A 16,062-nucleotide genomic window follows, 5' to 3' on the forward strand; every position below is an offset into this window, starting at 1 on the left:
TTTGCATGACATATTCTCATGAACGGTAAATTTTTTACCACATTTAAAAGTAATCTTCTCTCCTGCGACATGAAAATTTGTCATTATGCTTTTCAAGTTGTAGTAAGCAAAGTAAAAAGATTATTAAGCCATGAGAAGATGATTCGCGTAAATTAAGGAACGAGAAGATGATTTGCGTTAATGTGCCCTTTTACTTCGCCTTTTTACATCTTTTTGAAGCCGTCTTGAATCTTCTCTCTATTATATACCTCGGATAATACAGATATGTGTAACACATCATTTCCAAAAAAATCCACTCATATTTTTTAATTGTATCGCAACAAACAACACAACGAAAAAGCAGAATTTACAATTTGAAAAGAGTACATGTACTTTCAAAAAAGAGAATAAATTCTCCGTGAAATATCAAAAAATTTGTGAGGAAATTTTTGCGTAATTTTCTTCATGAAATTCTTTCATTCTGTCATACAAATCATACATCATTTATCATTACTTTATTTTTTGCTCTCTCCCTTGTTTCTTTCTCTCTACCTCTCTTTTTCCTCACTTCTCATAACTCTAGGGTGAACGGTCATTACCAGGCTGAGAAATTTTGGAAGGTTTTTCAAAGTAAACATTTGCCTTAGAAAGATGAACAAAAATTAGGGGTAAAACATTCTTTTCTTTGATGTTCCTAATCCTTTTCTTGTTGCCGGGAAAATGCAAATCAAGGGCACTGTGGATAATCTTCAGTAAGTCTTTTCCAATTTGAAATCGGACGCCACATCTTTAAAGAAAACACAAATAATATAATTAATACTCATTTCATTTTAAAAGAGGCATAGAAAACTTGTCTACAATAATCTGCTGATTTACATGAATTACATGAATTTGGTTTTTAATGAAGGTTTTATTAAGTTTTTTTTCAACATGAAATATTAGACATCACATTTAAACTTACAAAGTGTAAAAGGAAAATTTGATTCACACCTGTGGTACACGTATATTGATGTATTAAGTTTATATTCATATTCTTGCATTTTTGGTTATCACTCTCAATATTCGTTCCCACTAATGATAGAATTTTGACATAACTATTTAATAAGGCGTACTTCTCCTTCTCTTTCCTTTTAACAAGTCCTCCACGGCAACTTTGGTTTTCTGATGAGTAGACTCGATCCTCACAACATTTTGGTTTTACTAATTTCCTCACAGAATTGACAACACCTAAAAGTAAAGTGTTTAAGAAAAGAAAGTATCTGACTTTCAATATCTCAAGCGACAAGAAATATAATATTGTTTACGAACCTTGACAACAAATTTTTCCTCTTCTGTCATAAAATTCATCTTTACAAATACTGTATTCAACTGGAACAATGGTGTTGTTTAAGCATTTATACATAGACGTGTAATGTAACGAAGTCCCATTGCAGCACTCAAAACGTCCCGATGAAAGACTGGTCCCGCACCAAACCGTTACTGTCATATAAAATGATATTTCACAATATTCAGTTTATTCATTATAATACATTGAAAAATGTGCTAAACGTTTTCAAAGCAATGGAATATATTTGCAGTCAGTCAATCAGATACATGAATATTTTAAAATATGGTATATTTGATGCAACCACAATTGAAATGCATTTTAACTACTATTGAAATAGTAATTTCAATTGTGAACGCTAGTTCATTAGTGGTTGAAACATAAATTTACAAACAGAAACTGTGTCGACAGAAATTTACTAAAGTAATTTGTAGTAAACTGTAGTACATACTCTTGTACTTTGCTATACCAATAAATTTTGATTCTCTAATACATTTATTTCCTACGATACTTTGACAATTTACTATGACACTTTGATTTACGATGAAACTTTACTCTTTTTGAGATACAGAGGATTTCTATCTCTCAAACTGCATTCAAATGTAAGTGATTTTAGAAAAAAAAATATAAATGAATACGAAAAATGTTTCCTTTTAAACTGAATAAAAATGCATTTGGGAATTGAAATATAACATCAGGAATTGAATAGTAAAAGTACTTTATTTCACAATAGTAAAAGGTTTAAATTAACAAAATGTACACATTTGTAAGATATAGAGCTAGGCTTTCCTGCACTATACAAAAGTAGATGACTAATTTTTTCAAACAATTAAGGAATGATTTATTACATCTTAAGCATGGTAACAGGTTCATACGCCCCGATTACATGTTCGCTCTGAGTGGTTTCGCGGCAAGTGGTTTCGCCCCTATTATGTCTGTTACCTGAAATTAAAAGGCGTCAATTTTTTCCACGTGTGTATTTTGGCAGTTAGCTATGACAATTCTTTAATGTTTATGTTTGTGTTTTTTGCGTATGTGCTATGGAAAAGGTTTTTATTATATATATTTAAAGCGATCTACTCGGCACACCTATTTGATTAAGTTTTTAATGAAGTAAATTTACTTAGATCAAGCTTTGAAAAAAAGATTGAGATTGTTGGAATAAAATTGAAACGCTTAAACTAAACCTATATTTTACATGTTTTAACACAGATGAATTAAGTTGTTTTCCCCGTGTTCGTGACTTTTTAAAGAAATGTTCGTATCATAAATCTGTCGTGAAAATCAGACTGAAAATAATTCTTTATTAGTATTGATATGCAACTCAAAACTGAATTTAATTAAAGTGCTCAATAATTATATTAATCTAAACACTTATCAATCAAAAGACTTTTGCTTAAATAAACATCAAGCACACTGAAGAAAACCAATCGGGGCGAATCCACTCAGGGCAAACAGGGAAATGGCGCAAAACCTCACAGAGCGAACAGGTAATCGGGGCGAATGCGACACCACCCGCATTCGTAAGCATGGTAAAAAAAAAAACAAACGTAGTTAAAGTTATGTACAGACGTAGGGAGATATAATTTCGATTTGTAATGCAGGACAAATGCTAGCGACTACTGATGATAGTAAGTCACTATTGATGTGGTCAAATTTTACCAGAACAGCTATAACACTGTATAGAAAAACATGTGTATGTTTTGTAAAACAAACACAGCAATGCTTGCATGTAATGTAAATGAGTGGATTTTTTTTTTTTTTTTTTTGCTCTAAAAAACTTTTGTCTATCAATCATTCATCTAGAATTATAAAAAGATACATAAATTTAGACAATTTGCAAAATATCTGCGCAATCTGCAAAATAGAACATGTAATGATCTGAATTTCCATTAAACAATTTACAAAAGAAATTGGATAACTTACGATTTTTATCAGAAATCTTATTTCCAAAGCATATTTCCCCCGTTTCATTCACTTCACCGTCACAGCATAATTCTCCTTCTGGACCGACTGTCCGTTCTGTGTGCAGAAGAAAAAGGAAAATTGACATAGGTGACCATGCAGAACTGATAACAGCTCGGCCATCCTACTATATCTTTCCATCTCAGATATTATTGTCAAATACATACACCATGATTTTTATTCCGTCATGTGTATTCACCTTATTTTCTTCTATGAGCAGCTGTTCACTGCTGATCAAAGATATGTTTATGGCAACCATGTTGCCTGTTTTATTTAGTAGCATTATGCTATAAACAAAATGTAATGCTACCGCAGAAGAAGAGAGAAAAAACCAGCCCCCTATATCTTCCCTTTTCTTCACTAATAAAAATAAAAATGTACCGTACCCTATCACTTTGCATTATATATAATGAACTCCGCGCTTTTTTTTTTTTTTTTTTTTTAAATGCCTTTACTTTTTGTTTTATTAAAAGGTGAAAAAATATGCTAAGTGGAATATAATCAAATTTATCTGTGAATCTAGATCTTTGACGTCATATGTTGATGACGCATAGATTTCTTTAAGCCCAAGGTATCTTCTTTCTTCGAACACTATTTGTATTCTTTAACAAGGGTTCATAAGGCACCCATTGCAATCAGACACAGTTGCAGACAAAGGAAAATATAGTTTCAATAATTTTCAACTTTGCAATTATTGCAATTATTTTTCTGTAAAAAATATATTAAGATATAGCAACTGAAAAACTTGTATTGTGTAAATATCAGGGACTTGAAAAACATAGACCATATTTATCTGTAAATTTTTGTTTCCCATTTCTATGATTAGAAAATCGCCCGCGTGGCGCAGTGATTAGAGCGTCTGCTTTAGAGTTGCGGAGTAAGAAGTTGATCCTTACGTCGCGGGTTCGAATCCCACTGCGGGATGTGGAGACCAGTCCTTCGGATGAGGCCGTATAAACCGAGGTCCCATTTCACAATAGGTGCTGGCACGAAAAAGATCCCTCACTGCTCAAAGGCTCTGAATGCCGTGTATAGGTCAAATGTGTAGCCCTCCACCGGCAACTGGTGGCGTCTCCATATAAGTGAAAAATTCCCGAGAGGGACGTTAAACAACAAACAATCAATCTATCTATGATTAGAATATTGTGCTATGACTACACACAAGTGACACTTACCTGAAAATATAATAGTCATCCCCGTAATAAAATTTTGAATAAAAGCACAATAGCTGAATCAAACGTTCGCTTTCAGCTTAAAATCCTTAATCATTTTATACAAAAAAAATATGTTCATTTATCTTTTACCTGTATATAAGATTGAAATATGAACAAAATATTTTTGCGAACTTCAAACTTCAAAGAGGTGAAAACTCTTGCCTTCACAGCATTTCACTTCTCTTCGACGATGATACTTATCAAACACGCCTGATCTTGTGCAACAAATTTGTGTAGAATTATCAAATGTCTTTTCCAAAATTCTGCCATTCTCCTCGTACACACAACGGTCTTGGTTAATCACTGTAAAATGAGGATTTTAAAACTTTGCAAAAGAAAATCTTTGTCGTCATGCAGTGGCAGCTTATTCAGAATTGCAATAATACTCACCATAGCTGGAAGTTTCTTTTAAAACAAAGATGACGAAAAGCAAATCAAGAAATAATCTGCAGTCCATGTTTGCAGAGATTTGAAACTATAAGTGGTAAAGAAGGTTGTCAGGATATTTATTAGGTCTTGAATGACGTAAATATACATGGCAGACTAACAGGGGTCAACCAGCATTAACTCTTTTGGGAAATCCAATTTTTTTCAAAAATTCCATTCCTTTGAAATTCAATTTCTTTGTCTTATTTACATTATGGAAAAATATCGTTTATGTTTTGTATTCTATTATATTTAAGTTGGTCTTCGTCTGAACTGTGAATCAAATAAGAGTTGATAAGGTTACCCACTTTATATTTTTGTCAAGGCGTTTGTACCCGGATTAAATACCTAGCAGTTGAATGCATTGCTATGCTGTCAAACATGACTGTACATGACATTTTTGTTTTAGATGCATTTAAGCAGTGGTTTTATGAAAACAGTTTAATGAGTAATGTACTATAAATACAATTTTGAAGAAAATGGGGGGTCTTTCTCCCCAACTTAGATTTGATATAGGTTACTTTTGCAAATAAAAGGACAACTTGAGCATGACCTGCAGAACCCCTTAGGAGACATGAAGTAGATGTCACTGTATGATATGTATTATTTTATTGATAAACTGTTGATCAAATATACAATGAAAAGTTTCAAAATAAATGTTGAACTTGAAATACTCCTTTGTACTACAAATTACGAATGCCAGTAATTGTATGTGTCCTGGGCATTGTAGAAGTTACAAATTACAGACAATTTTCAATTATATTTTAATAAAGCCCCCTTTTTTACTTTTAAAAAGGGAATAATTACTCGTATGTGTATTTCATGAATTCATGCATAGGGTAATCAAATGCAGTTAGTCAATGCTGCCTATCGCTTATCTATTTTTCATTAAATATGTTAATATGATTTGAAAAAAAATATAAACGGAAAATAAACTTAAAACCAAAGAAAACTTTTAAATTATGTCAATTACCTTAATACTGTTTATTTGATCATTTTATTGAGATACTGGCATATAGCAGCATCAGATTTAAGATTCATCTTATATAGATTTCATCTTGAATGCCATCATTTAGGAAATAGCAAGTTAAGAAATAGTGGATACAGATATGTCTTTCACTATGAGTGATTTCTTTTGTTATACTCCTAAAGATGGACATCAATAAATTGAGCGATGGAAAAACAACCCAAAGTATCCAACGTCAGGCCTGCATATATATGACCTCTCCGCCGTTTGTTTTGAGACATGTACTTTACAAATAATTGCACAAAACATTTACGATTTGGCTTTTATGATATAACAATCCATGTGATTTAAATATCACAACTGACACAATAACCCACTGATAATATTATTCTCAAGGTCTTATACTCGGAACAAATACCATGCAGGGGATTACTTTGCACTTAGCGCATTGTCAACCTGTTTGAATTGAAAGTCTTGCACTAAGGAAAACATGCAAAGTTCTGTCAGTAAGGAAGACATAAAAAGTTCTGCCACTAAGGAAGACATCCAATCCCACTTCTAGTGTTACTTGGGTCTTAAATTTATTTCGTGAACAGATTATGATTTTATTGCAGTTTTTTCATCTACATGCATAAATACATGTATAAATATTGACGAGCTTCTAGAAAATATATTTTAATTTTTTTAGAATTTTATACACACATTTACAGAAGTAGGTAAAATCTTTTGGGAACCTTTTAGACTATTTATTTCGTGAAATTCAGTTCCAGGTTCTTTTTTTTTTCTAAATTCAAATTAGAATTGATTTCTGATATGAAAATGTTTGAAATGGCAGTAAATCTATTTCTGACCAATATACAATGTCAGTTATATTCCAAGCCAAATAATGAACATAAATAAGGTTTTTCATGGACGATGTTTGATCGTCTATGAAAACATTTTTTGTCATTCAGGTGTGGTTATTGTTGAATATATGTTTTTTTTTTTAACAATGAAGAGATAAAGATGATATTCTCAAGAAATCCGCTTTTCCTTTGACGTTTGAAGCATATAAGTAAAATTTAATCAATTTTAATTTTTTTTTTTAGTTTTTCTAAGTTTCTTTCAACAGAATTCTAAAATTTTGCTTAAAAAATGAAAATTTTAAATCTCTACTTATTTATTTGTTCTATAATTTCGAAAGTATTCGAGGCAATACAGATCATCATTTGTGCCAACTATAGTAAATGATTGGAATTCTATAGAGGTAGACACCAGAATTTCGAGCTCTTTTTCTGCTTTTAAAAATAAAATCGCCTAAAAAATAACAGTAGCTTCGCCTTTCTTCAAATTGTAAAAAGACGCTTACAATACTGCACACTAGACTTCGAAACAGTTGTGTGCTAAACGTTGATCTTCATAGGTGTAACATAATAACTAGTCTATAATGCCTTTGTGGAACATGTAAGGTAGAAGACACACATCATTTTTTTTCTCATGTTCTAAATACAATATGGCCAGGAACGAGTTTTTCGATAAACCCTTGAGATTTAATAAAATTCATATTGTTGACATTCATACTTTACTCTGGGAGGATACGTCACTCAGTAGTGCTGAAATGACATCAGAGGTGGGATCAGGTGCCATGGAGGAGTGAGCATCCCCTGCCGACCGGTCACACCCACCGTGTGCTCCTTGTCATGATCGGGAAATAACGGAAAAATCCGTCGACAATTCAGTGTGTAAATAGTGGCCTAACAATTAGTATGAAAAACGTCAGTCAGCATTTGACTCAATGATAAATTGTATTTGCTGACAAGGTCATTGTATCGACCATAGAACTTACGAAAGGATTACTTTAAACGAGACAGCTGATATTATTGTTTCATCAACTTGTTTGTCAATAATTTACCTCGTTTTAGAAATTGTACATACGTAGAGCATGTTCTTGCGGATCGAATCAACTGAGAGATATATACTCCGTATATGCAGGTGATGAAGGTATATTGCTGCATCAGTAAGGGAAGCTGACGATTGAAAAGTTAAAGTCATCACGTTTATCATAAAGCTTGGTTGTAAGATTACCATAAACGTCTTTTTCAAGTAAAATATCCAAATATGAAACAGATGTGTCAGACTCTGTGATTATCTCTTATTTATTGTACATTCTTGTATATAGCAATCTGTTAAATTTAATTGGTTATTCTTGTATTTAAAATGTGTATAGACAATAATCTATCAGTATATGATTCTATGTTGTTAGCTAATTTATTCTGTACAAACTGTTGGACATCTCTAATATTATTTTTTTGTGATATTGCATGTAGGGAGAGGAAGAATTAAGTTTTCAGAACTTTTGCTCAATCCCATTGTATATATATTTGTTGCAATAAAATATGTTCAAATCAACAATATCATATCATGGATAGATATTGCATGGTACTTATGAAGAGATATCGTAGAATCCCTTTTTTTCAGAAATGTTGGCACAAATTTCAGGAAATGAGATTATCTGTGCTTGACTCCGCCCGAATTCCTACCATTTCCTTACACATTGGCACTAATCGGTCAATTGGATAATCCTTCGGAATCTAAGTTCATTGCTTATTTAAAAAGAAAGGCATGTAAATAAAACACCTGTATCTTTGTTTTATCTTCTTACACTGATGAAGTTCACGTGATGAACTTTTGATTAAACATATCAAAGGAACTGTACTTGTCGAGCCTACTCATTTGTGGCGCCTTAGGAACATTTTAAAAACAGGGTATTAAAATGAAACTTCAACTAAAATATATTTGATAACAGTTTTCATTGTTATAAACTTTATCAAGTTTACATAACATAAACAAACTTATTGAAATATGGTTGTTGCATTCCTTTTAGGGTGTTTCTAAAATCTTTATAGACGATGGATTTTGCTCACAAAATAAATTGTTAATTTGCTAGTAAAAGTTCTGAACAAATTGTTTTCAATACGTTTGATCTTTCCTCATAATAATCATTAAGAAGCGTTACACATTTCAAACAGAGATATTTAATAATTGATATGAATTAAAGAGATATTAAGCAGGGTACAGGCATCCAATTACATTCAAATTCATCATAGTTTTTCTTTCTCAAACAGACAAAGTTGTACATGTAGGTTTAAAAAATTCTTAACTTAGTTTTATATGAACTTCCAAAGGATGAAAGATTTACATAAATTACCTGCCTATCACCTGATTGTTTTATACAGCATGGAATTAAGGAATGTCAACAAAATCTGTTTACATGGCAATAACTCATTTGCACTGTGAAAGCTGAATGATCCTGTATGTGTTTATGTCATAAGTGTATTTTTAAGACCGAAGAGTTGGCAGCCAAGTTTTAGGAAACTTATTTTGTGTAAACTATCCTACGCATGTTGCAATGAAATGAAACATACAAGACCCCAGGATTTAAGGTTTCAACCGAAAATATCCATGGCTCTTACTGTCAACCATCGAGCTTAAAGAATGGAAAATAACTATTTCATGGTCTCGGCCCTAAAACAGTTTAAGAGTCGAGCGACTGATTTTGCTCCTATAGACGATTTTACTGCCGAGTCTGCCAGACACGTTCTTGTATAAGTCGGAGTAAGAAAAAAATACAGAAATACGATTGAATTAATAGAGTGTGCAATTAATGGATATATTTTCCCCCTAGAATGGCTTTTTGAAGTTTATGTGGTGTTACTTCTTTTCTTGCTTGTTTTGGGGGTGTGGAGGGGGGGGGGGGGGGTTGGGGGATTGATTTTGTTTTTTTTTTCTTTTTGTTTGTTTTTTAAATTGTTTTTGTTTTATTTTATTTATGTGCTTTATTTTGTTTAATAACATCATTCTTGCCTTCTCTTCTGACAGAAATTATAAAAAAAAAAAAGTACAAGAAAATGATAAAGTTACGCACTTAATCAAAAGTAAGTCAAAAATGAAGATGAAGAAGAACTGCAAAACGATTTGCAACGGAAATTCAATGGTATTGATGACTCAATTTTGCACCCAATTTCAAGAAAGGTCGAAGGAAGTGCGATCATATGTACAAAGAATTCATACCGTACGCCCTGGAGAGCACTTAAATAACTAGATTCCATTTTATAATATCTTTTCTCACAGTAAAAAATAAAAATTAAGAAAAAAATCGTTCGTTTCTTCATTTCCAACGACTTTCACAGCTAACATTTTATGACTGATGTCAATCCTTAGAAAATAATTTTGATAAATGTAAAACGTACTTTTAGTCAATATTTGTTCTACGTAAATGAATGAACGAATTACTAGCTCAGGAAATGATTTAATATTTCTGAAGTATACAGTACCCGCAACGTTTGTCTTTACAGGATACATGATACGATAGGATAAACGCACGATACGATAGGATACACGCACGATAGGACAGGATACACGCACGATAGGATAAACGAAAAACACGATAAACGCAAAACACGATAAACGCAAAATACGATAAACGCAAAACACGATAGACCTGATAACCAATCTTCACGATAGGATAAACGCAAAACCTGATAGGATTGTTTCAAAATGCGGAACGTTTTCTGACAAAACGAATAGATTCTTTTGTTTGATATACTGCAACATGTTAATTTTAGTAATGGCAAAGCTGCAAATCTAAATGATAAAAAATATTTAAAGTATTATGAAAAAAACACTTGAGGTCACTAAAGTAAGTTTACATAACCTGTATATTTATTTATTTATTTATTTATTTTTTGACAATAATTAAGCGGATTGTAGATAAATGTAGACTTTAATTATTTTAGATTATTTTACTTAATGGTGGAAATTTCCGATTATTTGTGTAAATGTCGAAATTCTCATTAAGGTTGAACTATTAATCGTTTAATTACAGAGATTTTAAGATAATGGTTGCTCAAAAATTCCGTAGATAAGTGTTGTTTCTCACAGGTACGATAAATTCCTGAAACTCTATAAATATATTTATTATTTATACAAGAAATATGTACCTAACAAATTTCTCTACAAATGCTGCGTTTTTTCACGGAAAAAATCTATGCAGTGAATTAAATATTTTTATTCAATGTCTGATGCTAAAAGTCTGTGATGTATCCAAAAATCACAGTATAGAAAAAAAAAGGGTAAAAAACATCGGCTATAACAAAATTAATAAATTTGTCGTTATAGATCTATCATCAATTACTACCCCCCCCCCCCCCCAAAAAAAAAAAAAATTATGTCATGACTTTTTGTTTGCTCGCTTAAACATTTCTGTGTGGAAAAACCAAAATGAAACAACTTCCTACATTTTGTTTGTGTAACGGTGTTACGTGTATAAATAGGGCGTTACGTGTATAAATATTTTCAGTCAACAGAATTTGTATCTGCTACAACTACTGTATGCTAAGCTGTCATAAATGTGGAATTTTGTATCTCAGATACTTAAAACCTCGTATTAATTAACGAACATTGAATTATCGCATACTTTTTTGTTTAAAATACATAAAAACACAAAAATATATAAATAAATATAAACAAAGTGAAATGCGACTTTTCGGACTAAATAATCATAAATTATTGCCATTAGACGTTGTGTTAACTGTTACTAAAAAAAAATTAATATAGGTTTTAGTCGGAAAATAATTAAAACCTTGTAAATTATGATAGTCTTAATCCCATGTGAGGGATATTCGCAGGGCGGGGGTTTGAAGGTGCATAACCAATTAAAAAATGAACAAAACAAGATCCGACCAAATAGCCAAAAATAATATTGACTTCTTAAATAAAGTCAAGTATGGAATGAAATCGATTAATAATACAGTCCGGTGTATTTATTCGTCTTGCGTAATCACGGCGGAACCAGGCGATTTCTTTTGTTTTATTTTCACCTGCTTTTTACTCCGAAAAAAAAAATAATGAGAGATAAATTTCGTAGTTTAGAATGTTAGAATTATTCACCCTTTTCTTCGATCAAAAAAAAAAAAAAGTCATCCGAGAATTATTTCTAATTGTATTACATAGCAAAACCCGATGATCTGTAAGTTATGTACATGTACCATAAGAGCTGTATTAAAAACCCATTAATTGTACAATGATCTTATTTTCTTCGAATAAAATCTTTAATTTTCCATTAAGTGTTGTGCATGCAAGTTATGAACAGAATCCCAAAAATAAGTAGATACATTCCATTAGAACCGGGCAGTATTCAAGATAGGTAAGTACTTGACACCAGATGCGAGAGCTGCCCAGGTATGTTGACGGTGAATACACACGGGCCGTGTCCTTTAGGGGGAAAATGGGGAGGGGTGTCTTGACCAGACAGGAAGACAGTGTACTGATTAGAGAAGTACATGTAGGTGTCAGTTTTCTGGTAAGGAAAGCTCTTCGATTTTTCACTCAGATATACACTATATTTCCAGTTTATTTCCATGCGGAAATAGGTAAGCTGTTGGAAGTAATCATATTTTTTCCTGTAAATATTTTTTTTTCTAAATTTTCTAATGCCAGTAAGAAATATAAATGAAAAACTTCTATATAATAGTAAATATCATGGTATAATGAATTGGGTAGAACATTTGAACATTTTATTTTGTAATTTGTATTTTTTATTTAGGCAAATCAATGATTGTAGCTAAATAAATAGTGATCAAAAATAATAAATACAAAAATTGAGGATACGTACAAAAAATCAGTGTAAATGTCATCATGATCGTTGTCTTATAGGCATAAACACATAACAATTTTATCAGACAATGCTTCAGGAAAAAAATGAATATCGCAACTAAAAAAAAAGATACATTAGACCCGTGCTTATAATTTTTTTTGGTACACATACATCCTACGTTTCCGAAAAGCTTCCTCTAGTGATTCTGGCTATTTTAATAAAATTATAATTCTAATTTTGACAAAATTTTTGTTTCTTTTGTCAAAATATAAATTATCGATATATGACGACTAGAAGTGGTCTCAATTTATTTCTTTAAATTAGATGATGATAACCCACGCGACAAAGGCGCGAGTTGCCATATTACTAGCATTGTAAAGCCTTTCTAAGGCGATGTGATGCATTTAAAATCTCTTCACATTTGTGGATCGAAATAGTATTTCAAATTTAACCAGAAGGTTAATTTTTAGATAAAAGATATAAATGTTTCGATATCACTAATATCACCGAGATCAAGGTATGATATTTTTCTGGTTTAAATATCGTATTTCCGATGCATGGTGAATATTGTCCGATCCATAGTGAATTCTGACTTATTTCGAAAAAATCGGTTTTTAATGATATTTTCTCCATAAATAGGGCACGACTGTGTCAAAAATTTATATTTTAACCACATAGTACATGTTAAGTTCCATTTTGATAATTTTCGGTCGGTAGCGATATTGCTATAACTTGTTGAAGTGCGAGAGTGTCCGATGCATGGTGAATTCACCCTATGCTATTTAGCAAAAAAAAAAAAGAGCTGCGAATTGCCAGGGTTTTTTTTATTTGAGTTGTACATAACAAAAGAGCCAGGTTCACTTTATGCATAAAATGGCCCTGTAGATATACCAATTTATTGACTAACACCTTATGTTCCATTTTAAAAATCAAGATAAAGTAGAGATTTAGTGCTATCATTTCCTATTATTTTTTTCATCTTAAAGTCAATGTCTTGGAAAACAATCTTTATGGAATGGCAATGTTCTTGAATTGTAAGGAAAACAGGTATATTTAAGTAATTTCTTTCAGAGAAGAAAATTAAAATGAGCGCACCCTCTGATCTAAAAAATAAAACATGTTTTGTAATCCTCAGAAACGGTTCTATCAGTAAATAATTGCATATTTTAGATCAGACATTGCGCTATATATAAGATATCGAAAAATAGCTTTAAAAATTGGCTGTTTTTGTACAATTGTTCAGGATATGAGGAAAATGACGCATTTCATGACGTCATAATGCATTGACTAGCCAGAAAATAACGTCATTTTTGGTAGATTCGCAATCGCCAAATGTCTAAATGAAATTTGATGCATTGTCAACTAAAACTAAGCAGTTTCAGTTTTTCAGAAATTCACGGCCAAAAAAGGCCGTAAGTGAACCTTGTTTTTTGAGGATATAAATATTACAGTGCAAGGGCAAAATGGAGAGATTGCATAGGGACAAAACATTTGAAAAAGATAAAAAAAAAAATACATTATCATTTTCACAGATGTAGTTTATGTATATAAAACAATTTGCAGAGGAACGATGGAAAAAAAGATAATTCAACGAAATTGTAAAACTAGGATTAATAAGACTAATTCGGGAGTCAAAGAGTAACCAATGCCTTAACATGAAGCTTTTAGACTTGTCAAGTAAATTTAGAAAAAAAAAATTCAATATCCATTTTGAATATTACAAAGTTAAATTTACAAAACCTTTTACACATTCTGATACTTTCTTGTATTTAAAGTACATGTAATTTACAACCATATGAATTCACATTAGAATTACTGTCTACAACATATATTTCTGATATTTACAAAAGTTAAAATATCAAATACTTTGATAATAATTTTATTAAACTTTTTTTTTTCCAAATTTTACAGACATTGAGCTGATGATGCTTCTTACCAATTCCAGTTCTTCTGAATAATACATAACAATACAGTATATGCACTTTTCTGTTAAAAATAGAATAAATAAAGTTATATTCTTATCTAACTGGGGAAAGTTTTTGTCTTATTTTTTTTATATGTTAGTCACCGGAAAATGCTTTGTACTTGAAGATATTTTGTTTTCCCAATGACGCATTCATTACAAACACTGACAGAGGATTTTTTACACTTCAACTGTAAATAAATGTTCTTTGAGAGGGCTTATCAGCAGCACTTTTAAGTATTGAAATCACAAGGATTTTTAAGCAAGTTCATTTTACACCTGTTTTATAGAATGCAGAACCAGACAAGCATATTTTTCTTTCTTGTATATGAAAATTAATTAATTAAAATCATATTTCTAAGAAGGGAATTTCCTTTTACTAAACGGTTTTTGAATAATATATGGATGCTTCATTAATCTCTAAGACACAATTTTTTATCAAATATAAAAATTTCAAACATAGCTTGTTTACTTTTCATGACAAAGAGCACACGGCGGGTGTGACCGGTCGCAGGGGATGCTCACTCCTCCATGGCATCTGTTCCCACCTCTGATGTCTTAGAGGTCCGTGTTTGCTCTGCTCCTATTTTGTAGTGTTTAATTGACTTTTGAGCTCGAATACTGTTCGTTATCTCCACATTTTTCATCATGTGAAGGACATTATTCACCTAGCACGAAGGGCAATAAGAATTTTGTACTTTGATGGAGGATAAATGATCGCATTGTCTAAAAAACAACATTAATTCTTCTATTATATTTTGAAAGGTTAAATGAAACTAAAATGTTAAGCAAATCTTACTGTTTACATTTATTAAAGCCCTAGGCGAACACAATGAAAGAAGAGTGATTAAAATAAACATAGCTAGCTATATTAATTTGGAATTTCTTTATCTATTTTTGAGGAGATGTAGAAAAAAATAAATGTTAAGGAAGTCAGGAGCGGGTTAAAAAAGAGTTCTATAACCAACTGTATCAATTAAGAAGTTTTTTATCTTATTTTGGCCCAACATGTTCTATGCCCTAATCACAGATTTGAATTGTTTATAGATTTATTTTTTGATCAGTCACTACTCGTTGTCTTCACCCTTTTCATTCATTCCATAGGAATATTTTAATACACTTTATTATATCCCTGCAAAACATTTTGTTTAACACGTGAATGTTTGTGTTTGGAATTTAAATATACTATAATATAAATATATACTATATGTGACAAAATTTACTATATGTTGTAATAACTGCAGATTTGACCTAAAATGTACTTCTCAGTTGAATATTACCTCACCTGCGGTTTTCCTCACAAGAAAATATGTACAATATATTTTGGACAAAGGACTCTGTGTCTTGAGAAGTTCGAGTTTTTTCTCCTAATTAAAAAATCATAAATTTGTAGAGAAAGAAGCGCCATTTTAACGGCTGAGGCGTTAAATTCTTCTCAAAAAATGTTCTATAAGATTTTTTTAAAATTTATTAGCGCTACTCACCCTATAATTTTCACAACCTTAAAAGGAAGGAAAGTTCAATTATGATGTTCACTTATATACATTTATTTTACTTATTGTACTTCTGACACAGAGTATGAATACAGTG

At 31.3% G+C, this 16,062-nt stretch overlaps 2 protein-coding genes across 2 annotated transcripts in view; one reads left to right on the forward strand and one right to left on the reverse strand.

Annotated features, from left to right (window-relative positions):
• Positions 1–16,062, forward strand: part of LOC133204132 (xylan 1,4-beta-xylosidase-like) — a 478,456-nt gene that overhangs the window by 17,240 nt on the left and 445,154 nt on the right. The gene's annotated exons all lie outside the window — the stretch shown is intronic.
• LOC133204141 (uncharacterized) lies at positions 404–3,306 on the reverse strand. The gene is made up of 4 exons (XM_061339905.1): positions 3,230–3,306; positions 1,288–1,458; positions 1,092–1,206; positions 404–766 (listed from the first exon to the last, which is right to left on the reverse strand). The coding sequence occupies exons 2-4, from the start codon at positions 1,379–1,381 to the stop codon at positions 559–561; spliced, it is 417 nt and encodes a 138-aa protein (XP_061195889.1). The 5' UTR covers positions 1,382–1,458; positions 3,230–3,306; the 3' UTR covers positions 404–558.

This window comes from Saccostrea echinata, unplaced genomic scaffold (assembly GCF_033153115.1).
Source record: "Saccostrea echinata isolate AGI-Se365-2 ecotype Australia unplaced genomic scaffold, CSIRO_AGI_Sech_v1 ptg000052l, whole genome shotgun sequence".
Classification (NCBI taxonomy): domain Eukaryota; kingdom Metazoa; phylum Mollusca; class Bivalvia; order Ostreida; family Ostreidae; genus Saccostrea; species Saccostrea echinata.